This window comes from Orcinus orca, chromosome 10 (assembly GCF_937001465.1).
Source record: "Orcinus orca chromosome 10, mOrcOrc1.1, whole genome shotgun sequence".
NCBI lineage: Eukaryota > Metazoa > Chordata > Mammalia > Artiodactyla > Delphinidae > Orcinus > Orcinus orca.
Window position 1 is genome coordinate 27,183,250 of NC_064568.1, and position 25,626 is coordinate 27,208,875.

At 44.1% G+C, this 25,626-nt stretch overlaps 1 protein-coding gene across 30 annotated transcripts in view; it reads left to right on the forward strand.

The window, feature by feature from the left end:
- The window catches only part of CADPS (calcium dependent secretion activator), a 783,217-nt gene that overhangs the window by 713,168 nt on the left and 44,423 nt on the right, over positions 1–25,626 (forward strand). For 24 of the 30 annotated variants that reach the window (XM_049715275.1, XM_049715252.1, XM_049715253.1 and 21 more), the window contains 3 exons: positions 102–176; positions 1,066–1,149; positions 23,740–23,772. In XM_049715275.1, coding sequence (XP_049571232.1) covers positions 102–176; positions 1,066–1,149; positions 23,740–23,772 — 192 coding nt within the window. The remainder of the gene's footprint in view (positions 1–101; positions 177–1,065; positions 1,150–23,739; positions 23,773–25,626) is intronic. The other 6 variants (XM_049715276.1, XM_049715260.1, XM_049715256.1 and 3 more) reach the window with 3 other exon arrangements.

Sequence of the window (25,626 nt, forward strand, 5' to 3'; positions counted from 1 at the left end):
GGCCAGGTTTTACTAATAAATTGCGTTGTCTAAAAATTACCGACGGATGCAATGCCATCACCTCCCAAACATGCTAATATTTGTCTTTCTGTGTTCCTCAGCATCAATACCATTCAAAAATAGATGAACTAATTGAAGAAACTGTTAAAGAAATGATAACACTCTTGGTTGCAAAGGTAACCTTCAGCTTCAGGTGAAATGTTTCATTGTGAACATTGCTCTGTTATGTCTGCGTTTCCATTAAAATATGACACGTTAAAAAGTTGCGCTGGGCACTTGCATTTCTCAGGAAATAAGATCGTACGTCACCCAGCCGCAGCTCCGAATGATTTTTCTGATGATTGCGAGCGTGTGAAAATGAATTGATGAAGCGCCATTTGTTACCTTAATAAGAATTTGTCCCTAAATGTTGCACTAGGTTATGCAGGAGATATTTGTTTTGTTTTTCAGCCCCGACAAAGTTAGATTTTTAAGAAAGAAAGTTAAACGGTAATAAGGAATTCTGCCATCATGAAAACCCCCTTTCCGCTAGTTTCACATGCAGTGAGAGTCATAATAAAACATAAAAGTCAGATAAAGCTATTTCAGTCACCCTCATGAATTATAGAATTTTAACTAAGTAATGCTGAATGGGAAGACATTTATATTTGCCAGTGCTAAACTTCTGTTTCCCCCAAATTACTGATAAAATACAAATAAAAATAGATTGGATTAAATGTAGTGCTAATATGTAACGTAAAAACTGCTTTGCACAGTTTTGGATTTTGAAAAGTGCATTTAATATTATCGCATGCTATACACAACTCAATAATATTTTGTCACTTTGCACTTCTGTAACACTCTATATTTGCAATCACATAATAATGAAGAGAAAGCCGAATAAGTCAGATATTTCTATGTAAAGGCAGTCTATTCCTTTCCCCAAAGACGGGAACCAAATAATAGAACTTAAAAATGATCGAGGGCTCATTGCTGGTCTCTAAGCGGTTGGGAAATGTTGCTCTTTCTTGTGAACAATCATCGTTTGAAGTAATCATTCTTTTTCCTTTTTTGCTCTTTTACTAGTTTGTTACAATCCTGGAAGGAGTGCTGGCAAAATTATCCAGATATGACGAGGGGACTTTGTTTTCTTCTTTTTTGTCATTTACCGTAAGTAAAGAGCTGCTTTCTTTCCTGGTTTTTGTTCTAGTTGGGGTTTGGGTTTGGGTGTGGGGAGGCGAGCTGTTGTGTCATTTTGGTTTGGGTTTGTGAATATCTGTTAATTGCAGTCAACTACCAATGTATAATAAGAACACAGGGAAATAAGGAGAACATTTCATGACAACAGGTAATCCAAAATCATTCCTATTTAGTTTGTGAATATATAATATGTATGTGTGTATAAGCATGTACATAGACACACACACGTACGTCTCTATATGTATGTATCCAAAGAAAGGGTTGCCGGCTACGCCCACCTTAGCTATCTCAGGGAGACCATTTAATGTTTCCCGGCTACCGTTTCCTGCAAACGAGGAAAATTAATTTTAGAGGTTACCAGTGGAGACCTACAAGTCAGATAGAGCTTGTAAGTAGTTTTTATTTGGTCCTCACTGCGTCAGGTACACTTTTCTTTACTGAATTAGTTGCCCACATTTAAGCATCAGGAGGATTCAGAGGTGTCTGTATCCCAGGGTTTCCTCATGAAGTGAACAGTCGGCAGCCCTGGGTCTGCACGTGTGCACTGCAACAGTCTACTGGAGCTCAGTCGGGTAGTCCCCACAGACCAGGCGTGTGTTTGCCAGTTCCCTGTAACCCCCCTCCTGACTGTTCTGCTCATTCCCCTACCTGCCTGGGCTTGGGGACACTGGAGTTCACAACCTCTGGAGCAGATGATCCAATCTGTACACGTCCTGGAGAGCTCTAATTCTGTGCCAGAACTGGGCATGTGCATGGAAGTGAGTTAGGTCGTGGGCAGAAGCCAGCCTAGTTCTCTGTAGGTAAGTGATCAGTGGAGAAGGTCGCTGTAAATGGGCTGCCTCAGGGGCCCAGTTCTCCCATCCTTCTGTGCTAGGCAGGCCCTGCAGCTGTGTGCTTTCTTGCCCTTTCTGATAGCAGGGTTCTTGCTGGCTCTAAGACCATCTGTTTTCCTGTAACAATGCCATAAAAAAGGCGATCAATTTAGGACCCACTATCTATGGGTCTTTAAAGCAGCCTTGCTATCTGTGGGTCTTTGAAACATCTCTTCTAGGAGATGAAGAATCTCCTAGAGAGGCAATGAATGCCAAGGCAAAGCCCAGCACGGGCCAGGGAGTAGCACGTGATCATCTTTGGAATCCAGCAGAACCGGGTTCAAATCCCATTACCTATCTTAACCAGCTGTGTGATCTAGAGAGGTGTCTCATCCTCTCTGAGCCTGAGTTTGGTTTTGATTTTGGTTTGTAGGAGGCATGCTATTGTGTCCTTTTGTTTTGGGTTTATGTATGTGTGTGTTAATTGTGGTCAACTACCAATGTTGTATAGGAGTGGGGAGTAGATAATATCTTCCTTGACGAGCTGTTGTGAGGATAATAATGAGAGTGGAAGAGCTTAGCACGGTCCTCAATAAATGGCGGCTATTATTAATAAAAGATAACTAAGATGATTATTATACAGTGCAAACATACATGCCATGCACGTAAGTTCTCCCCAAATATACCCCTACTTTGGTCTTTCCCTAACCCACACGTTAGATTTCCTGGGGATTAAGGGAAATGTAGACAGAAAACATTCAAAACAGTGTTTAGATTGTATGTGTATGCACATTACCTACATGCCCAGCTTATTTTGATGTACAGCTCTGACCTTCCCAAATATAAGGATTGAACTCAATCCTGGAAGTGCGATGGCCTTGGTCTCTGGAATTTATTGGCAAAGGTGGGGTGGGAAGAGGATGGTGACGATAGGAGTTCTGTTTGATTCACTCAGTAGAACCACCCGTAATGTGTCAGAGCTGAAAGGAAACGTATCCAACCCATTTCTCTGACAAACAAAAAAACACAACGGACAGAGAGGGGGAGTATTCTGTCTAAGGTCACACAGCAATGGGAAGAATGGGGACAGGAGACCAGGTCTTCTGCCAGCTTCTCCCCACCACTGAACAGCTTCCTGGAGAGAGTGGGATTCAGCTGGCAATCGCCTGTCACTAGAAGGCAGATGGGCAAATGAGTCGGGAAGATTCATAGAGAAGGATTCAGGGCACATGAGTGGGGAATATTACAAAGTCTTTCGTTCCTCAGTGAAGTCATGGAAATGGTAAAAAGAGGCAGAATTAAATGCAGCTTTTCTGGAAAACATTCCCCTGACACCCACAAAAGATACCACTTTCTTTGAGTCTTCCTTTTGAGCAACTGTTTTTACTGCACTGCATTCGAACCAGTGCAAACCAGAAAAGCCCCTCTGCTCTTTCCCGAGCAGAATTCAATCCGCCAAGGGCCCACCCTAACTCCCGACCTTCCAAGGGAACTAGTGAAAGGGGGGAGCGGGGGAGTGGGGGGGTGGGGGGGCGGTGATATCAAGGACACAGGGCCAGGGAGATTCTCACGGGAGGATTAGAAACAAAGAAGACCTAGCGTAGCCCATGCGGGAGTTTTCAAGCCGAAATTCTCATCCTCTCATCTCCCTTTTCGGAGACATTTTACAGCCGCATAGCCTGCCTCGTGAAGTCCCCATAACCACGGAACACTTCGGGGCTGTCGCTGGGCCTGTGACTTCCCTTCCTTAGTGACACTTCTCCCACGTACTTGGCTACCCCAAGGCCAAAAGCACCCACTTATCATTTGCAGCCTGTGTTCTCATCCCTGCTGGTGTTCCAGTGTTGGAGAAGGCGAGCTCTGCCGAGAGATGGCAGGAACTTCTCCACACGTGGATCCGGAGCTCCTGCCCAAATTCTAAAGGGCCTTTGAAGACTTCCTGCAGCCCAGTGGTATTAATTACCCCGGAGAGGGGTGGAGGTATAAGGGGAGAGCAGAAGCGGCAGGGATTGCGGAAAGAGCCTTGAAATCAAGGGTGAGAGAACCAGCTGTGGGTCCTGGGACCCCGGACAAAGGCGTAGAGATGGTGCCGACACCCTGGCAGGATCTCCTTAACTCCGCTCCCATTTCTGATTCAATTCTTCGAGTATTACTGTGCACTTACCATGTCCCCACCTCAGCGGGGCTGCCAAGTCTGAGCCATGTGCTCTGCCCCCCAGAAAGCTGACAAGTACTGACAAATGTGCCACCCTTTCCCCCTCTTTCTCCTGCGGAGCGCCTCCTTTCCTGGGTGGGCTTGATTTCGTGGTCCAAGCCAGACATTTTGGAAAACGTCTGCAGTGGCACAGAGCAGGCAGGAATATTTATTTCTCGTCTCCATCTGCATTGCTTCCTCTCTTGGAGAGGAGCTGGGGGGAGGAGGGAGGAGGAGATGTGGCTTCTCCGTGCCAGCCCGAGAGGCGCCCAGGCACACCCCTCCTCTCCTCCATCCCCAGCTCCAGCAGCGGTAGCAGCCTGGGATTTAGGGAGGTTAGCCTTTCGAACTTCTGAAAGATCAGCCCAGTTGGAAGCCACAATTAACAACTATCCGCCCATTCCCCCACCCCCACCCCCCCAACTGCAAGATGTGCTTTTGTGTGGGTTGCGTGCTTGGAAGAGTCCCTCTCTTTGTGGGTAGCCTCGCGCTGTTCTTTTAGGAGGCCAAGAAGGGGGACAAGCAGGTGTCCAGGTTGCCCTCCCAGCAAGTTTAAATCCTTTCCTCGGTCCTATCCAGGTGTTACCAAATATGCTGTTTCCAGAATAAGTTTGTTCGTTCGTTCGTTCATTCACCCAGCATATATTTACCAAGCACCTATGGGTTGTGGATTGTGTCAGGTGCTAGAGACCCAGCAGTGAGAAAGGGCGACGTATTCTCTGTCCTTCTGGAGCTTACATTTAGGAAAGGAGATGGAATTAAAAAGGAAAGAAAATTGTAGAGTCGGACACTGCAGTACAGACCACAAACCAGAGACAGAGAGAAGGGGTGGGGCGCAGCGTTCCTTCAGCCGCGATGGTCCTGGACGGTCTCTCCAAGGAGGAGACATGGGGGCCGAAACTTAAAGGGGCCAGCCATTGGTAAAGAGGAGGAGAGAAACTTCTGGACAGAACAGCAGCTACAGTGGCCATGTGGCAGGAAAGCAGAAGGAATTTTTGCAGAATATTTTGAAAGGAGCACGAACGGGATTTAGGGATTGAGTGGACGTTGAGGGTAAAGATTCAATTGGAGGAGACTAAGGTGGAAGGCTCGAGAACCGTGATGTTTCAAGAGCTCAGCTGAGCTGAATGAGTCCTGACAGTCGGTGGGATACCGCGAAAAAAGGCATCGTGGTGTGGGGAGACCTGGGAGACAGGACCCCAGCTCTGCCCCTCCTCAAGGATTGATGTGACCTGGAACACGGGACCACCCTTTGGCTTTTGATTCCCCTCAGTGGCTATGTTAGATGAATTCGGAAGTCCAAAATAGCTACAAGAGCTTCAGCTCCTATCCTTTAAGCACTTGCTAAGTGCCTGGCACTGGGCTAAGTGCTTTAAATATATTTTTTCTCATTGAATCCTCTGAGTAATCCCACTCCAACAAGGCTCTCCTGCAGATGATGGAACTGAGGCTCTAAGAGGGAAAGGCCTCCAGCTCGAGCAGCCTCCTCTCTCCCTCTAAACTATGGAGCCTCCAAAAAAAAGTGAAAATGTGGGAGGATGTTCTATCTGCCCCTAGGAGATAGAACAATTACATCAAATTCCCTGAAGCCCCCTAGAATTTACCTAAGATCCCTCCATCATCCACATCCATTTGAGATGGTCACAACATAGCATGGAAGCCACTCGGTTCAGGAAGAATAAAACCCATGTTAGGGCTGTCAGGGACCCAAATCCCATGGTCTGTCCATTCTCCTAGGTCTCAAATTACCCTCATTCACCGTTTTTCTTTTTGCCAGCATTTTAATTGTTCTGCCACTTAGAAATGAAATGAAGTAGACATGCTTCTTTTCCTGCTAGAATCCGAGACCAGGGCTGGTGTCAGTGTAGGTCAAGCAGCATGGACTGCTTTGGTGCAGAGCTCTTTTTGTTTTTTTTTTAATGATTTTTATTTATGTGGACCATTTTGAAAGTCCTTATTGAATTCGTTACAATATTGCTTCTATTCTATGTTTTAATTTTTTGGCTGGGAGGCATGTGGGATCTTAGCTCCCCGACCAGGGATCAAACCCGCACCCCCTGCATTGGAAGACGAAGTCTTAACCACAGGACTTCCAGGGAAGTCCCGGTGCAGAGCTCTTGATAACAGGCCAGAGAACAAGCCTGCCACCTTGGTCCAAGGCCAGAACTGGATCAAGGGAATTCACTTCTGTCCACAGAACATTTTGGTCGGGAGGCAGTTCAAATGGTAGAGTCGGGTGGGTGTTGATAGTCATTTGTTACTGTTGTTTCTGATGGTGTTCCATTTTTGCTGTGGCCTCAGGGAATGCCCAGCATGGGAGAAATGGCTTTTTATAGTGTGGGCTGGTGATGGCGGTGTAGACAGAGAGGTCTTGGTTCACCCTCAGAGGGTAACCTCATCAAATTATCAGACGCTGAAATCATGTGATTCAAGTCATTTGGCTTCTACACTTCAGAGTGGAGGTGCCTGCCTTGGACAGAAGCACCAAGCATGGTAGTAAACACTTACATTTATTGAACATACTATGTGCCGGGTACTGTGCTAAGTGATTTACATGCGTTTTCTCATCGGATCCTCACAATCGGCCTCTGTAATAGATATGATGATTATCCCGATTTTACAGATGAGGGAAGTTGAGTAATGTGTCCAAAGTCACACAGCTTCTGAGATTGCTACAATCTGGCGTTGGGTTTGTGGTCTTCTGATTTTGAAGCTTTGAGCCACCAGTGGAAGGCAAGACTTATCTCATCTAATGTATTTTGTTCACATGGACCAAACAAAACCACCGGACCCTCAAACGCTCAAGAACTATAAAGCACTGATCTGCCATGTCTTCTACAAACTTCTTTCATCAGCTGCTCCCCAGGTTTTCAGAACTTGACATCCACTTTGGGGTCTATGACAGATAATTTTATCACCTAGTAGGACATCATCTTTCTTTCCAGTTCATGCCTTGAAAACGCAGCTGACAATTAACATACCTGCTGTCCAAGGCAACACTTCAGAAGCTTTCAGAAGGGAAAAAAAAAAAAAGCATCCAAAGCCAACCATTTCCCTTAATATTCTTTAGCAAACATATAAATGTCATTCAAAATGAACGTAAGACAGACACAGTATTTTCTTTAGACTGTGAGGCGCTGAACTACAGGGTCATAGAAGTGTCAGCTATGAAAGAAATACCTAACGAACATGTACATGTCTTCAAACAGGAAATAATTGTTCCGAAATTAAAAGATAGAGATTCTGACCTGACCTCCGAGCCACATGCAGTGGGAAACTTATCACCAGAAAGGTAGAGGGAGAGATGTGATTGTGAAGCCCAGACTTACAGACACGTGAGCACATTATCGAGCATTTGTGAGTCCATTTCTTCAACTCTAGAGTGGGGATGCTAATACCTGCTTCAGGGAGTCGAGGGGACAAATAGATACAAAGAGAGCATTGGCCTTGCATGGTACCTGCCATGTTGTGAGGGCCCCATAAGTAGCCATTCTTAACCTTCCTTCAACTTAAACCTGTCGGAAGGTTTAAATGACCCTAGTGCTTTTAACCAACAATTTTCTCACTGGTTCAGTCCTTAGCATAGTATCATTTCTCCTGAGCAACCCAAACTGTTATCCGTAACAGGATCAACCAAAACTCTCTTACAACTTCTATTTCAGCACATTCTCCTGTTCAAAATTTGATTCATCAAAGACATTTTCCGTTGTTTAGCGTGCTTTTAGCACTTCATGCTTTAATTCTTCAAGAACTTTGCATGCATACGTAGTCTCTAGAATACCTCTCTAGTAATCAAAATAGATGTTTTACCAGAATTGAAGATCCCATTTTCCAAGCATATGTTCAATTCAACCAGGTTTATTTCAACATGCACCAAGGTTACTTGCTTTTCCAGTTCTGCCGCTTACCAGGGTATAATCTTGGACAGATTAATTGACTTCTTACCTTAGTTTACTGACCTATAAACTGGGAATAATAGTAAGACCTATATTATGTGGTTTTGTTAGAAATAAGTGAGAAAAATATTATATACCTGGAATGGGATAAGCATTCAATACTTGTTTTAATATTGTTATGATTGTGGTTGTTCCTGTGGTTATATCACTGAGTATTAGAATCAGTTAATCAGCCACCATGTTTTAAATGACTGCTCTCTGTAAATTATTGAGCTAGAGCTGTAGATGGGGAAAGACTTTTTAGAAAAAAAAAAAAAAAGACCTTATCTCTGTTTTCTGGAAGTTACTGTCTAGAGTACATACAACAGAAGCAACTTTGGAAATTTTCTGGTCCGGTGTTTCCAGTGATGTGCTCAGTTCCTACCTGCTGTTCAGAGCCAATTCTTTGCAACTCTTTTCATGTCCGGATTTAGTGATGTCCTGTTGGTAGCTTAAAATTGACCAGAGTCAAAGTATTTGCACCATGGAAATTGGCAAACTCTGCCTAAACAAGGCTGTTGCTTCTCCTTCTTCCCCTTCCTCCTCTCCTTCTCCTTCTTTTTGACAGCCTTTTTCCTAGCATATCACTGAGTGTTTTCCAAGCATGGGATATATACCACATGTTACCTGAGAGAATGTTAGATGCGGCAACAACTCAGTATTAAATAGAACCAATCAAATTGTGAGAGGGTTATTTATTTATTTATTTTATTTATTTTTGGCTGCGTTGGGTCTATGTTGCTGCGCGTGGGCTTTCTCTAGTTGTGGCGAGCGGGGGCTACTCTTCGTTGCAGTGCACGGGCTTCTCATTGCGGTGGCTTCTCTTGTTGTGGAGCACGGGCTCTAGGCGTGTGGGCTTCAGTAGTTGTGGCACATGGGCTCAGTAGTTGTGGCTCGCAGGCTCTACAGCACAGGCTTAGTAGTTGTGGCTTGCAGGCTCTAGAGCTCAGGCTCAGCAGTTGCGGCTCACGGGCTTAGTTGCTCCGCGGCATGTGGGATCTTCCCGGACCAGGGCTCGAACCCGTGTCCCCCGCATTGGAAGGTGGATTCTTAACCACTGCGCCACCAGGGAAGCCCGAGAGGGTTATTTTTAAATTATATTTTCTTCCTTATCCTTCTATCAAGGAGAAAGTTTCGTTGAGGGCTTATCTTCCTCTCACACTTCTCTAAAATTTCACATCTTCATGGCTAATGAAGAGAAAGAGGGAGAGTGAGCAGGCCTCAGGCTGTGGACCCGCCGCAGGCAACCCTGCCTACGTAGGAAGTAATAATGTCGCTGCATTGGGTTGGCCAAAAAGTTCGCTCGCGTTTTTCCATAATGTCAACCTAATATTTACGTTGTATTTATTTTTATACTTCTCTTATTGAGAGTGATATTTAGTTTCCATGTATGGTAGTGACACCAAGTTTCTTTCTATAATTAAGTATTTTTTAAAAGGGAGCCAATTTAAAGGAAAATATTAAGTAAATAAGTAAATAGAGTACAGATGGCACATGGGCAATAGCCCAAATGGGGAAGGTGGTATTGATGCCGGAAGTTCGGGAAGTTGTGATACCCCATTTTGCAGCTGTATAAACTGAGGCCAGGGAAGGAAAATGACTTGAACCACTCGTTTCGTCACAGAACCCAGACCTTCTATCCAATCCATGTGTTTGTTTTCCCCACCCTTTACCTGAGCTGAGCGGGGTGGGGGTGGGGGGAGAAGCAAAAAAAAAAGAAACCTCTCCACTCTGTAGCAGATCTAGGCTGGCTACAAGAGACAAGTTGTCACTGGCGACGGTGATGTAAACAATTTATACCCTCGAGTTCAGGCTGAGGCAGCTATGGGGAGAAGAGGAGGGCAGCAGGGCTGACAGGTGGTCCCTTCGTGCAGAAACATTAATGTTCAGTAATGACGGTACAAGCCTCATTGGCTTCGCACCCGGGCCATGCGGAAGCAGGGGCACGAGTAAGACATGGTCCTTGGTATCTTCCAGCTTGCGTTCGATTGGGCTTCTTAGCGTTGAGAGACGTTTATAAGGCAAAACAAAACCTAAAAATGCCAGAGGTGGGCAAAGCACCTGCCCCCCCCACCTCCACTTATAATCAAATAAAAATAAGCCTTCATGCCTGCTTCGAGATTTTACAAAATTAAACTTTCCAATTCGCCCTTCCGAGTTTCTCCTAAAATGAGAGGATGCCGTGTAACTAAGCATGGAAGAGCAGCTCAGCATCCTTCAGAGGGTACAAACCCTGGAGTCCAACAGACCCACATTCACATACCAACTTCATGGTGCTGCCAGCTTTGGGTCTTGCAGGAAGTCACTAAACCTCTCTGAGCCTCAGTTTCCTCATCTGTAAATGGTGATAATCATCATGCCCCCCCCCCCGTGAGGGTTAATTACTAATAAATCACTTAGCCTCGTGCCAGCCAAATAATAAGCATGCAACCATTGTTAAATCTCAGCAGCATTAAAACGGTAGGTTTGGAGGAGCCCTTGAGCCTTGCAGAAATCCTCTCTGGGAATGAAGTGTTGGGACAGAAATGAGGGAGAGTGGAAGGAAAAACAGGTCTACTTCAATCAGGCATCTGTTTGGAAGCCCCAGGGGGGTGAAGAGAGATGAGAACATACACTTCCTGGACCCAGTCTCCGAGCACAGTACCCTGAGCAACAGGAGACGAGAACAATTCTCCTTGTTAATGAGGCTGCGGCTCCTAATCAGCGCGTGGAACAGAACGCTTTTGCTTAATAGAGATCATTTCCCTGCCTCTTGCCCAACTCCCCAGCAGTGCCAGCAGCTCTTTGTTTAATGAAAGGTGGGGACTTTGAGTAGTGCGGTGGGATGGGCTGGAGGAGGTATTATTACCCTCATTACTATGATAATAGTTTAATCACAATCAATATTTATGAACATGCACAGAAGCCGTGCAATCAACCAGCAGCCCTGCAACTCACGTTCTTGCCTAAGGATGCTTTCCAGGAAAGCCTGGGCTCTCTCCCACCTTTCCCTAGCCCCTCTGAAGCTCTACAGTGGTCCTCAGAGGTCATTTCAGAATATCAACGATGGTTACATCAGTCATTACATATGAGGTCTTGTGGTAATCGGTGAATAAAATCATAAGGTAACTCTTTTTGCTTTTCAAAGTGCATCCATAGGCTATTGTCTGGATTTTATCTTCAGACTTTAGTAAATTAGCTTGTGAAAAAGGTAGGGCGGGGTAGGAGAAGGCATAATGCAGTAGTGAATCCTTTGAAGTCAGATCCATTCAGGTTCAAATCCTAGTTCTACCCCTTCTTAGCTGTGTTCCCTGGGGGAAGAAACTTAACCTCTCTGAGACACAGTTCCTTCATTTGTAAAATGAGGAGACAAGTTCTTAAAAGAATTAAATAAGTTAGTGTAAATCAGGCATTTAGTCATTGGTAAATGCATCCATATTTTTATATATGACTATATATCAGGTATTAATTATTTCTATGTTGTCTATGAGAAAACTAAACAATTGCTGTTCCGAAGTTCATATAGTCAGTCATTGAAGGAACAGTAGTGAGAGTCCAGACTTTGAATCCAATATTCTCTTTCTATTATCTGAAAAAAAAAAAAAAACAAACCCTGGTTTCATTTATAGGCAATTTAGAGAAATTTTATTTTATAACATTTTGATGCTTAACTCTTTCAAATATGAATCACATTTTCAAAGCCAGAGATTATCTTTCTGAGCAATGACCATCTGATGACCCACCCATAAAAAATCTTTGGTATCACAGTTCCTACATCTGTAAAAACAGTGTTTATAAAATCTGGCCCTCCGAAAAAGGAAAGCAAGGGAAGATGGCCTCCCAGTGAATGTGCATCTATGCAGCAAGTACACGGTGCTGACACGGGCACAGCATTTCACAGTTGGCCTGAAACACCCTTGATCTTCAGCAAGCATCGAAAACATTTCAGCCCCTCTGGTGGCAGAGCTCTGGGAATCCGTCGCACGGTCTGTGACTCCAGATCTACTTCAAGGGTTGTGTTTTTCTCCAGTGCTCAGAAATTGTTGGAAAGGGCTTTCACTGTAATTGTTACTTGGCCCCAAGCAAGAGCCACCGAGGTTTGCTCAACTGCTCACCCGCACACACAGTCCCAGTACATCCACCCACTGGCACATTCTGTCTCCCCCAAGCCGTCAGTCCCTTGGTTGGCGCTTACAGTTTATTCCTCTTCCCAAGATGCACTTAGAGCATCCAGATTATGTATTGGGGAGCGGGAGGTGGTTTGCTCCATTTTGCTTCTCAGAATCATGATTTCAGTCACGCAAAAACCTTGAAGAAGTTACCCTGGAGAAGATACATTCTTCCCGCAAATGCTCGAATGCTGAAAATTCTATCACTTGTTTTGTTCTTTTTGAAATATCTTTTTATGAAAGAAATATACATACGTGGTTAAAATGTGAAATAGTACAGAAACACAGTAATTATTTTTTTAAAAAGCAACAGTTCTCTGTCGCATCCCTTTCCATCCTCCATCCCTTACCCCAGAAGGGACCCTTGCAAACAAGTTTGCTTTTATCTTCGTAGCTCTAAGTACTGTTCTTATACTGCAGTTTCTTGGTTTATTGATCATAGAGATGATTTACCTCCCTGCTGTAGTACAACAGATAACTCGCTTTGCCCTCTCCACTTTCCACCCCCGATCCTGTTACAGTTACATCAGTATTACCAGTCACTTTACATAGTACCCATCCACCTTTAGTTCTTGTTTCATCCACAAGACAATGCTCTTGACACCCATGTCCTTTTCCTTCCCCTGCTGCTGCTTCCAGCTGATCTCTTGTTCTAACATGGGGACTGAATGACACACCTCTTCACTCTTATCACTGAAAAATGTAATAACCTATATTTACGAATGTCTCGAGTCTAGACCAGTGCTGTCCAATAGAACTTTCTCTAGTGATGGAGATTTTCTATATCTGAACTGTCTAATACAGTAGCCACCAGCCACCTGTACTTGAAGTGTGACTAGTTCAACTAAAAAGTTGGATTTTTAATCGCATTTTGTTTTCGTTTATTTAAATATAGTCACTTGTAGCTGTCCGATAGTGCCAGACCAAGCTTAATATACAAGCCTAACTACCTAAAGCAACTTGATTTTCCAGCAGAAATGATACTAATAGCTGACACATAGTTCTTACTTACTACGCCCCAGGAACTATTCTAGAAATTCGCTTAGGAACCCAGCAACTCTATGAAGAGTACTATTATCCCCATTTTATAGATGAGGAAAGTAAGGCATGGAAGAGTGAAGTAAATTGTCTAGTAAGTGTTGGATCTAGAATTTGGCCCTACACCATCCAACCCCAGAGTCTGTGCTCTCAACCATTTCCCTGCACTTCCTGTAATCCCCGTGAGAAATGACCGCATCGTTTTTCGGGTATTTCCATTCTGCTGATGAATGCTGTGCTCGTGGTTCTCCCATGTTACTGGCCTGAGCGATGCTTATCACTGGGGCTATGTGCATTTAGACAGAACCCTGCCCATTCCATTTCTGCCACAAAAAAAAGAGAGCATGGGGCTTCCCTGGTGGCGCAGTGGTTGAGAGTCCGCCTGCCAATGCAAGGGACATGGGTTCGTTCCCCGGTCCGGGAGGATCCCACATGCCGCGGAGCGGCTGTGCCCATGAGCCATGGCTGCTGAGCCTGCGTGTCCGGAGCCTGTGCTCCACAACAGGAGAGACCACAACAGTGAGAGGCTCGCGTACTGCAAAAAAAAAAAAAAAAGAGAGCATGAAAACTGGAGGTTGAGGAAAAATATGGGCAAACGTAGGCACTCAGGGCAAATTAGCTGATTTTGCCAGTAGAATAGAAAGGCTGTTCCTTTGGCGTGCAATTCCAACAGTAGTAATAGCAGCTAGCACGTACTGAGGACTTGCCATGTCCTTTATTCTGCCCCTGTATGTGTATCATCTTCATTAATCCTCACAACAGCACAGAGAGGTACAGATGATGAGGCTGCATCTCGAAGGTACTGGGAATATTAAAGGAGGTGGTTCAGAAGAAACAGTGAAAACAGTGCCTGGCACAGGGTAAATAAGTAACACATGCTGCCTATGGTAATCCTGATATTTCATCACCAAGTCTACCCAGTGGTCCCTGCTACGTTGTCTGGTACCTGTGTGAATGGTCTTCATCGCTATTGTTTTTTCCTTTTCCCTGGTACTATAATTTTTCCTGGAGCCTCATTTCCAGAGCTCTTATTAATAGTAAGATATTAATAGCCTTTTGTTTTACTGCTAGAGTATTTATAAACTTTTCAAGGTGTGGGAAGTGTTTCCTATTCCACATTCTTCCTAGCACCTGCCTCATACACCATCTAAGAGTCGTATTTCTGGAAGGAATCAGGGGTAAACGTTTAGCTCTGTGCCCTATTATAATAGGTAAGGACAGGAGGCCAACAGGTTAGACAAGTAGTCAGTCAACTAGTTAATGGCCGTATTAAGATTAGAAATTTACATTTTATGATTCTTCCCCTACCCCCCACCCCAATGGCTCCTCCTCTAGTCCAGAGGTCAGAAATTTTTTTCTGGAAACAGGCAGATAGTAAATATTTTTCACTTTGCAAGCCTCATAGTCTCTGTCACAGAGACTCAGCCTCCTCCCTTGTAGCGTGAAAGCAGCTATCGACAAGATGTAAATGAATAGGCATGGCTGTGTTCCAATAAAACTTTATTGATGGACACGGAAATGTCAATTTCCTGTAATGTTCACATGTCAGGAAATATGATTCTTCTTTCGATTTTCCTTCATTTAAAAATGTGAAAACCATTCTTAGCTCGTGAGCCACACAAAAACAGGCAGCAGGCTAGGTTTGACCCACAGGCCAGAGTTTGCCAAGCCTTTTTGCTAGTCTATAAACTATAGATGGGAACACACTTGGTACAGTCAACTCGCAGGTAACGACAAGTGACTGAAACACTAGTAACAATATTAGGTAATACTTCTTGAGCTCTTACTAGGTACCAGACATTGCACTGAGCACTCAACATGATGTCAACCTGTTCAGCCTCACATGAACCTCCTAAAGAAGACATTGTTGTTACCCTCATTTTGCAGATGAGATTATAGAAACTGTGGGAGGTTAGAAATTTTTCCTAAGTTCATCTAACTAGTAAGTGATGGAGCATAATTCCAACAAAGCTCTGTCTGACCCAAAGTCCCTATACGTCCCACAAGTCGGCTCGCCTTCTCCCAGATCCCAGGTGATTATTAGGTAGGAAATAGCTTTAAAATGACACATCATTTTCACAATATCAGCAGCTTGATGTCCTGAAAGGACTCTGCACTTCATAACCAGACCTGGGCTTGGACACTTACTGGTTTACCTCTAGAGATTTGCTTAACCTCTCTGAACCTCAGTGTCCTCATCTGTGAAGCGGGGATGGTGAAATGAGCCTTCTAATGTTCTACAGGAATGACTAATTGAGTTAGTTATACATGAGGTGTCTAGCTCAGTGCCCCATACATACATGCTCAGTAAATATCCTTGAGAATCAGATGAAAATCAGCTGGTCTCCTTTTACAGCCAGGAGACCCAGGAATGCCCAAATCCTGTCCTAGACCATCAGTGACCTCCCCACAGCATCCTCCAGGAAAATACATGCAATGGATAAAATTGGGGAAATAGGAGACCAAGTGACACCTTCTTGAATATCTTGGTTATCTATTGCTGCATAACACACTGTGGCAAAGTTAGTGGCTTGAAACGATCTGTTTATTTTGTGTACGATTTTGTGGGTCAGAAATCTGGGAAGAGCGTGGCTAGGGGATTCTTTGGTTCCATGTTGCACTGACAGGGGTCGCTTGCTTGGCTGGGCTGGGGCTGAATGTCTGATAGCTTGATGTGTCTCCATGTGCCTATTTCTCCCCCATATGGGGTCTCATCCAGCTGAGCTTCTCCACGTGCCTTGGGCTTCTGATGGCACGGCAGTCTCGGCACAGCTGCACTTAGTGGCAGCTGGCTTTCAAGGGTGAAGAAGCAAAGCTGCTGGACCTCTCCAAGATTAGGCTCAGGGCTGATATGGCGTCACCTCCATCATATTCTCTTAGTCACAGCAGTCACGGGCCAGCCCAGGCTCAAGGGGGATGGAGGAATAATAGACCCCACTTCTCAATGGGAGTGGCATGCCCACACAGGGAGCAAAATAATAAGCTACCACATTGTGAGGTGGGCTTTGGGTCCATATTCCAATGCAGAGAACTCTGTGGAGCCCTGCTGGTCTCCAGGGATCTCTTTGTTAAGAGCTGAGGCCTGAGGATCCAAGGAGAAATAGAATAGAGAGAGAGTCCAGACCACAGCCTGGTACAGGGCCAGCAAAGAAGAGAGGAAGTAAGATGGCCAGGCCTCTTACAGCAGGATTAGTCACAGACATCATGAAGCTTTCTAACCGTGAAACAGAACCACATCCCTCAGTGTGCAGATGTTTAAGGTCTAACGACCCCACCCACTAGCAAACATAGCCCAACCTGTGCCCTGGAACCATCAAATCAGCCCCTTCGGACGTGAAAGGAAAAGAGAATATAAAAATAATAGGCAACATTTATTGAACACGTACTATGTGCCAGGCCCTGTGCAAAGGTTTTCACGTACAGTGACTCATTTGATGCTTTGCATGCACTAAATGAATTTAATACAAGTCAAATGCTTAGAATAGTGTCCTGCACGTTTTAAGCCCTTAAGAAATCTCTTTTTTCTATTAATAATCTGTACAACCACCCCATGAGGAGGAAATACTGTCATTATCTCTATTTTCCAAGAAGGAAACTGATGCTTAGAGAAGTTAATTGCCTGGCCCACAACCGGTGGCTGATCAAACCAGATGCCAGCCCAGGTGTCTGACTCCTGGCCTCGAGCTCCTACCTCTGTGCTGTACTCATACTGTAGGGACACAAGAGACCCTTGAAGCTCATCTCACAGAAGCAACAAAAGCCATTTCCTTTTGAATTGATAGTGCCCGGTCGCACGTTTCTTAAGTGATTCTTTAAGAGTGTCAGAGCTTGAATAACAGCTTCAAGAAGGCACTAGAAACCTTTATCCTGGGTACAGAGTAAAGAGTACCATGCTCAGAAGTTCATTCTGTCAACACATTTTTTTAAATTTTTTATTTTATATTGGAGTATAGTTGATTTACAATGCTGTGTTAGTTTCAGGTGTACAGCAAAGTGATTTAGTTATACATATGCATATACCTATTCTTTTTCAGATTCTTTTCCCATATAGGCCGTAACAGAGTGTTGAGTAGAGTTCCCTGTACTCTGCAGTAGGTCCTTGTTGATCCTCTCTTTTATGTATGGTAGCCAACCATATATATGGTTAGCCAACCTTGTTGATTCTCTCTTTTATATATGGTTAGCCAACCAAATATATTTTTATTGAGCCCCTACTATATACCAGGCAGTGGAGATAGTGAGGAGAGAAAAAGAAGTTCTTATTCCTCATAGAGCCTACATTCTAGACATAAGGCTGGTGATAGATGATAAAATTCAACTAATAAAATCATTTTACTGATGATGGTGGTACGAAGTAGCACGTTGACATACCAAACTGCCTTAACTCTCAAAAAAAAAAAAGAAAGAAAGAAAAAATCCAGATCTCTAAGATCACCTGGGTTAGGGAAGTGGAGAAGGCAGCAAAATAGCCTCATGTTCCTTGCAGCAGAAATTTCACAAGCCAGACACTCAAGTAAATGCTACCGGCCCCTTGAAAGAGTGGTGTGGTCGGCAGTTTGTAGGCAAAGACAGAGAAATCAGCTCCAAGTTCTTGTGAAGTCAAACAGGCAGGGGTGGCGTCAGCTTGTGCAGAGAATAAATCGTTTGCTTGGTTGGTTTTTGTCTTTTTTTTTTAAGAGACCACGGGGAGAAAGGAGAGCTCAGGCAGTCACTAATGCAGTGGTATCTGTTCAGACTTCTTTTTTCTTCCATCTTTGCATCTTACCCACCAGATTTCTGTTTGCAAAAAGGGCCTAATCCACTTTTTTTTTCTTGTCCGTGCATTGATTTAATAGTAACAAACCCTGAGGTCCTCGTGGTCTGCACCTGGGTTGCTTTTTCCCCTAATGAAGCAAGAGAAGTGGTTTAAGCCCCCGCCGTGCTCCCTATCAAAGCTACACAGTGATTAACTCAGGTCCCCTTATTAGGACCAGGCAGAAGAAAATCCCTTAGTCATCAGCATTGTGAAAATCCTGGAATGGTGAGTGTTCAATGAAAAGATTACCTTTGGGCACCTGAAAAATAATGGAGGAGCTCAATAGAGTAACCATTAAGGCTGTCCACACACGCTAAGTCAGGTGGAGGGTCGAGGTAATTAGCTGGGACATTCAAAGCCAGAGAAACTGTGTTGGACCTTCTGCCCTGACTGAGTCGGTGCAGATAATTATTCAAATCTCTCAGACATTTTTCCTGGAGAGGCCATTTTAGGTTGTGTCTACACACACAAAGAAACAAGACTTAAATATGACTGGTTTGATAGGTTGTTTTTTTTTTTAACTGAATAATAGGGAGCTTAAGGGATGGGAGGTTCAAAGCTATAACTTATTAGCTGTGTGACTTTAAGCCAAATTGCTTCCTTTCTGTTAGCCTCAGTTTTGTCAACTGTAAAATGGGACTATTAATAGGACCCTTTTCCAGAGGTCGTTGTGAGGATTAAATATAACGCATGCAATCTTCCTAACTCATCTCCTGGCAAGTGGAAAGCACTCAAGAAATGTAACTTACAGTTATGAATTGTTGGATGGACATGACTTATTCTGGGTGTTTAGAGAGATTGTGCATTAAGACAGCATCCAAGGAAGGCACTAGAAATCAAGGAACAATTGCCTTTACCTACAGTCCCTAATGCAGTGCCTTGGACCTAAGACTCGGTCTTTGCTGCAGGCCTATGAAAATGTGAACAGGTTGCTCACTGACAGCTCATCTTCCCACCTTCACCCTTGGTCTCCATCAGACTCTTATAGTTTGTGTCTCTTTTTCGAACCTGCCTTCCCAGAACTGGCTCTGTCTGGTCGAGGGGTGGGGGTGGGGTGTTCATGGATACTGCTAGAGAAGGGACGTTCTTTGTCCCACCAGAGGGGATGGTGAGAAAGCAGGGACATCAGGAAGTGAAGTCTGGCTGAAGTTACAGTTCTTGTCTCTCCTGTGAGGGCAGTTGAGTCCCTGCAGAAAAAGGACGCCAGACCAGGTGTCTGGGGCAAACGCCTCTCCCGCAGCCTTCTCTCCTATGCCCCGGGACGTTTGGCTTTGTACCGGAGAGAAGTAGGGATGTGCGATTGAATATACAGAGCGCCCTGGCTTGGGGAACTGCCCTCTCACTCATGCCCTGGCTTGGGCAGCCTGAGGGAGGGAGCAGAGGTCTTTGCTGCTGCCTCGGTGTTCTGGAGAGAAGTCCAGTGCGTACGGTGTTCATGGAATTGGCAGGAAGTTTGCCAGACTGAAGACCAGCTCAGATGCCTCCTGGTAACCTGAGGAGATCCCAGCATCCTTTTCATGGCAAGAAATTGCCCGTGGGCTAGAGGTGAGCAGTGAAACTGTCACCACGACTGCCAAGCTAAGGAGGAGAGGCTCTATCTACACCAGTAAGCCGATATTGCCAGTAAGAAGAGGTACATTTATTAGCTTTGACCATGTCCCCAGCTCTGTTCTGTACCCTTGGATGGATTACCTCACTCAGTCCTCTCCATATTCCTTCGAGAAACATTATAATTGTCCCATTTGCAGAGGAGGCTCAGAAGTTGACTCAGTCAAAGTCACCAAGCTAGAAAATGGCAAAGCCCGACTTCTAACCCTGCCAATCTTCAGCCCAACCTTTTAGCCACTTCACCAAGAAGAGTTCTTTTGAAGTTAAAAAAGAAATGAAAATTACACACAAACCCACACACTTTTGACAGACCTTGATGGGAAAAAATGCATAATGACAACATTTTATAAAATAGGTTGTGCTTTTTAAGAAATCTGTATTTTATTCATCAAAACAACATGTATATGTAATGGGAAATAGTCTTGTGTAGATTACAAGGTCGGTTGTTTATTTGATCTAGACAGTGTCTGGTGTGCGCTTGGACTTTCTGACCCTTGGCAATAATTCCAAACCCTTAGTGGGTTGGGAGGATCTGGTCCTTCCTCTCTACTTAGAGTATAGCTGGCCAAAAACATGGTCAGTCCTATGGATACTTCAAAGAAACGTGATGCTTAAAAAGGTAGCACTGTTGACATTAGGCAGGAGAGGGTTCTGGGGACCAGAGTTCTGATCCTGGTTCTGTCAGTTTATTCACTCTGCTATATCCCAACATGTATACTGTAAAAAAAGAAAAAGAAAAAAAAAACAGAACTGATGACAGCTTTCTACCTCTTAAGGATGTGAGCAACAGAGACCAGCCTTCCAGGTCACCTCTCGCATAAGGAAAGTCTCACATCGGAGCATCCTACATACCTCCTGCTTGAGCTCCTCCAGCAAGGAGGGGTTTTTTTGGTTTGTTTTTTTCAGCAGTGAGTTCTTGATCACCAGAGATAGCCAGTGCCTGGCTAGACTGAGATAGCTGTTCGCACCTTCTTCTGGGGCCCCGTCATGTTACTCATTCGTCCTGATTCTATGCTCTAGAACCACCGTGACCAAGTTCAACCCTTCAACATTGAAGGTCCTTGATTAACCACGTGAAAGTTTTCATTTCATTTGCTGTTAGCCCTTCCTCTTCCAGGCGAGATGCCTTCTCCTTTACTTTTCTTGTAGAAGACACTTCTAGACTGCCCTGTATCCTCAACATCTTTCTTCAAGTTCAATGGCCAGGACCAAAAAATGATACAATCCTAATAGGACCACAGTTTACTCTGAGCTGTTTTTTCCTGTTTTTATGGGATGGGAGAAAGATCAATAAGACTAAATGCAAGTCAGCAGTTACCAGATTTTAAAAAAGACCAACAAACTGAAGGCTAGTGCATGTAGGAGAGGGGATGGTTTCCGTCATGACATAGAGCTTGCCTTATCTTCCCAAACTGCTTTGAAAGGAAGAGACTTCGGCTGGTGTCATTTTCTGGGTTGAAACTGCGTGTTGGTGGTAAGAGTGGGTGTGTTTAAAGGTTGATCATTTCAGCTGTAGCAAAACTCCTACCAACTGCCAAGCACTAAGTCTACAGAGGGAAGGAGGCAATTTGTAGCTGAGAAGAATTGTTTTGTCAGCACCTGCCCTGACCACTGATGCTTAAATTCCTCATACTTTCTGCCACTGGTGAAAAGACCAGGAGTTCAAAAGGAAAAAGTGGGGCTCGGGAGACCCTCATGTGAGTCCAGCCTTCTCTGTCTTCTGGCTCAGATCATGATGAAATAAATTCTTAAATTCTGTGGGTTTTAGTGTTCTCAATAGTGAATAGATAAACAATTAATAACCACCCTTTTGCAGGGTGGCTTAGAGAAGAAACAGTACGTGAAAGTGCTTTGCAAAGTGCAAAACATCATACAAATGTTATATATTAATGTACATAGAGGAGATTTGAAAGGAAAGCCACCTTCTTGTGCAAACGAAATTCTAGAACAGGAATAAAGAGGAAAGATTTCGGGTTGAGAATCATTTAGTAAAATGTTATTTAGGCAAATTCTGGAAAGCTTTCCTCATACCCCCCTTAATGGTCCAGAGTGGTTTCCTTCACTCCCCAAGCTTTGCAAGCACCCAGCTTTATATGCAACCCTGTTGGCCTTCAGACTAACTCAGGCAGTGGCTTCTCAGTCTGGTCTGTTTATTCCTCAACCATCCTGAAGCCGGCACTGGTCACTAGCTTTTTCTCCTTCCTTCTACAAATTTTCCCTGAGTACCCTTTCTAAGCCGGGTAACAAAAGTGAGTCACTGGGGAGACAGCTAGGGACAACACATGACATTCTGTGGGAGACAGACATGGCACGAAAATTACTGAATTGAGATTGCAATCAGTGCTGCAAAGGGAAAAAATGTCGGGTTCTGAGAGAATCTGTAACTGGAGACTCTAGGAATCATCCTGGGTGCTGGCGATGATTCCAGGAGACAGAATGCATTGCCCTCTTAATAATTAATTGATGTGTGTTCTGCCCTTTAAAGTTTATGAAACACTTTCCTGTACATTTTGTCACTTGATCACGCTCTCAGCCCTACAGAGTACACAGTGGTATCACCTTGTTCTAGAAACAGAGAAACCCAGGCGAAGAGATCATCGAAGTGATGATCCCAAGGTCAACTAATTCTATCACTTACAGAACTTTTGACTCTAAATCCTGGACTCTTTCCACCCCACCCATTGGCTCGCTGACTTCTTTCTTGAGATTTGACATTTTGAAAAGTAGCTTTGAGAAAATAGCAACAGGGAGAAACACTCTCCTGGATACTTTCCTCGGAGACATGGGGGTAGAGGTAGTGACTCCCAATACTGGCCTCAGCCAGGTGGCAAGAGGCAGCGCACCTGAGATGTGAAAAGACATCCTAAATGCTGGGTGTGCACCGCAGTCTTGGTACTTGCCGACAGAACTGAAAACGCTGCTCTGATCCCAAATGTAGCCCCTCGGTCTTACCTGTGCTAAGTGGAACGTGTGTGACCCGAGTCAAAATGAAACGCATAGAATATCAGACATCCTCCTCAGGTTCTGTTCCTCAAACCCAGCTGTTCATTGACTTCTCACAGGACCCAGAGCCCCGCCAGATCTGCTTGTGAATCGATCCTCTCAGCCCCCATTTATTCTGTGCTTGCCGTGTCCCAGGACTCTGTGTGTATTCACCCTTGTATCGACCTGCTGCAACAGTTACCTCATGGTATCTGCATTTTGCAGATGAGGTAACTGAGGCTCAGAGAGAAGAAGTCACTTGTCCAAGGTCACACAGCTTGTAAGTCGTAGAGCTTGGGTTTGAACCCAGATCTGACTCCAAATTCCATGCTCTCAAACACTGTACGTACTCCACCACACTCCCTCCACCAGAACTGAAAATAAGTGTCATACCCTCTTCCTGCACTTCCCTTCTGGGTTTTTTATTATTTAAAACCAGGAGACATAACAACAGCCTTGGGACAGTTTTGAACGGCTCTGGTACCCTCCCAACCCCCTCCCACAGACACCCATCTCCCTCTGGGTTAAGGGTGCCCACCCGCTACATCCCCTTCTCTAGAAGAGAGTTACTGGAAAGTGAGAACTCAAAGATTCAATTAGGACACACCTGTAGCCAGATTATACAAAGACCCCAAGGTACAAGAAGTGACAGTGGACTTAACTGCTTTTCTAGACTGGCGAGCCCTCCACTCAATGGTCTGGGTTTAGCTACAGTCATTTTTCTCCCTTTGAAAGGGAGGGAGGAAAAGGCAGATCTCCCACACCAGCTACAGAAGCTCAGTAAAAATGTTGCTGTCTTTTTCTCTTTCCTTCTCCCTCCCTCCCTCTCTCTCCTCTCCCTCTCTCTCTTTCTCTCCAAAGCAGTGGGTCTGGCTTGCAGAGTAAAAAAATTAGCAAACAGATTTTATTTTTTTAGTACCTTTCTGTGTTTCCTGGTCAGCTCCGTCTGCCAGCATATTGTTTTAACTCTGATGGTGATACAGCATTGAGCTGTGAACAATTAAACATAAACACCACCCTCACTTCCATCCTCTTCTTTCCTCCTTAGGTGAAGGCAGCTTCCAAATATGTGGATGTACCTGTGAGTATTTGAAAAATGTTTTTGTGGGTGTTTTGGCTTTCGTGAGAATTTTGATGGTGCTCTTTTCATTAGTTGCCACTAAACTGTATAGTCAAAAGGAAGCGAAGAATATTTCACAGTAAAATTGTTTTGAGATGAGAAGAGGGTAGGAAACTGTAGTTTCCTTCAACAGGAAAAAGAGATCCTATTTTGAGGGTAAACCCAGTTCACTTTCATTTCCATTTTCATTGGTTTCTCTGGTATATTTCATTCTGTTATCATCCAGCTCCCTTCCCCTCCTGCCTGCACACCTTGGGAGCAGGGCCTTAGGCAGAAATTTGCACAAGAGTGCCAGGAATTTTTTAAAACAAATAAATTCGGAATTTGTTCATTTGGGGGTCAATTCTGCAATTGTTTTAAGGGAAACTTACAAAGCTGCTTATAATTAGTGCAGACCTGGTTAATGAAGGGCAGTCTCCAAGTTCACAGATAAAGCACTCAAAGTTGCCCAGAATTTACATTTAAATTGAGGTTAAGTTCTACACATGAATGCTAGAGTGTGGGATTACCTGTGATAAATCAGGATACATTTATAGACAGACTTTGCCCTGCCTATTAGCAAAATAGAATTGGAGAGATTTAAATATATTCCAGTGAAGGAGAAAAGAAAATGATTCTGTTTCTCCATTTCTAACAAAAGAGGTGTGAGTCTATTATAAAATATTAAATTTAGAGAGCTTATCTCAACAGCCACCAACGGGCTTGTACTGAGGGTTTCTCATTCTGAACGTGATTAAGTACCCTCCTTGTTCAAATACTTATTTGTTAAAATTTGTTTTTTTTCTAAAAGGATTTATATTAACATTTAAATTCATTTCCCCAGGAAGCTAAGTGTGTAATGGTTTATTGGCTTATTTCTCAAAGGATGGCAAAATGGAAAATTGGAGTGAGTTTAGCATTAGCATACATTTTGTTTGTTTAATGAAAGAATGTACAATCAATAATTATGCTTTGAATTTATATAATACTTCTTATTGGGGGACCTCCGACTCCTTCACCTAGATAGTCCTTATAATAGAGAAGAGAAAAAGGTCACATACCTGGAGCAAGGAGAGAAGTTAAGTAATTTATTTTCCCAAGCCCCAAAGTAGAAACTTTCAGTTCACAGGGAGCAAACTACTCAAATTCTCTGAGCTGGTTCTCCATCCTTAAAATAAAGATAATAATACCCACGTCACAGACTTGCTGTGCAGATGATACGGTCCATATATGGGATGCTCAGCACTGTACCTGGCACTCACTAGATATTTCAGCATCAGCAGCAAGGCCCTTGGGTTGAGGGAGGGGCGAGGGAGTGCTCTGGTCTATTGCACAGGGTCGGAGCGGGGGGTGAATTTGCTGACATCCACCCTGGCCTGCACTGGGCTTCAACAGTAATAGAAATGGAAATTCTAGTCCTCAACCCGAAAATCTGGTAGCTGAAGTCTGTTTTCTCTTATACCTCAAAGCAGAGGGGAGATCTCACCGGTGAGATATAAACAGGCGACCGGGTAGGCAAAACCCAAATACTTGGGGAAAAAAATGATCTGGCTGAAATTATTGAGGAGGTCAGATTATTTGGGGTAGGTCAGAAAGTCAAGTATCGGCAATGTTAATTGGTTCAACCTACTTCCTGCCAGCCAGGCTCAGACTTATTGTAAAGATGAGGAAAAAATGGACTCTACGTCAAGGTGAAAGGGAACAAAAATCAATGAGCCAAGTTTCGGCCCTCCAGGGAGGCAGAAGAAAAGGATGCGGCATGTCCCAAAATGGGGTGCATTTCCCACCGATGGTATACAATACCATAGAGACAGAAACGGCCGCTAAGCCTTACAA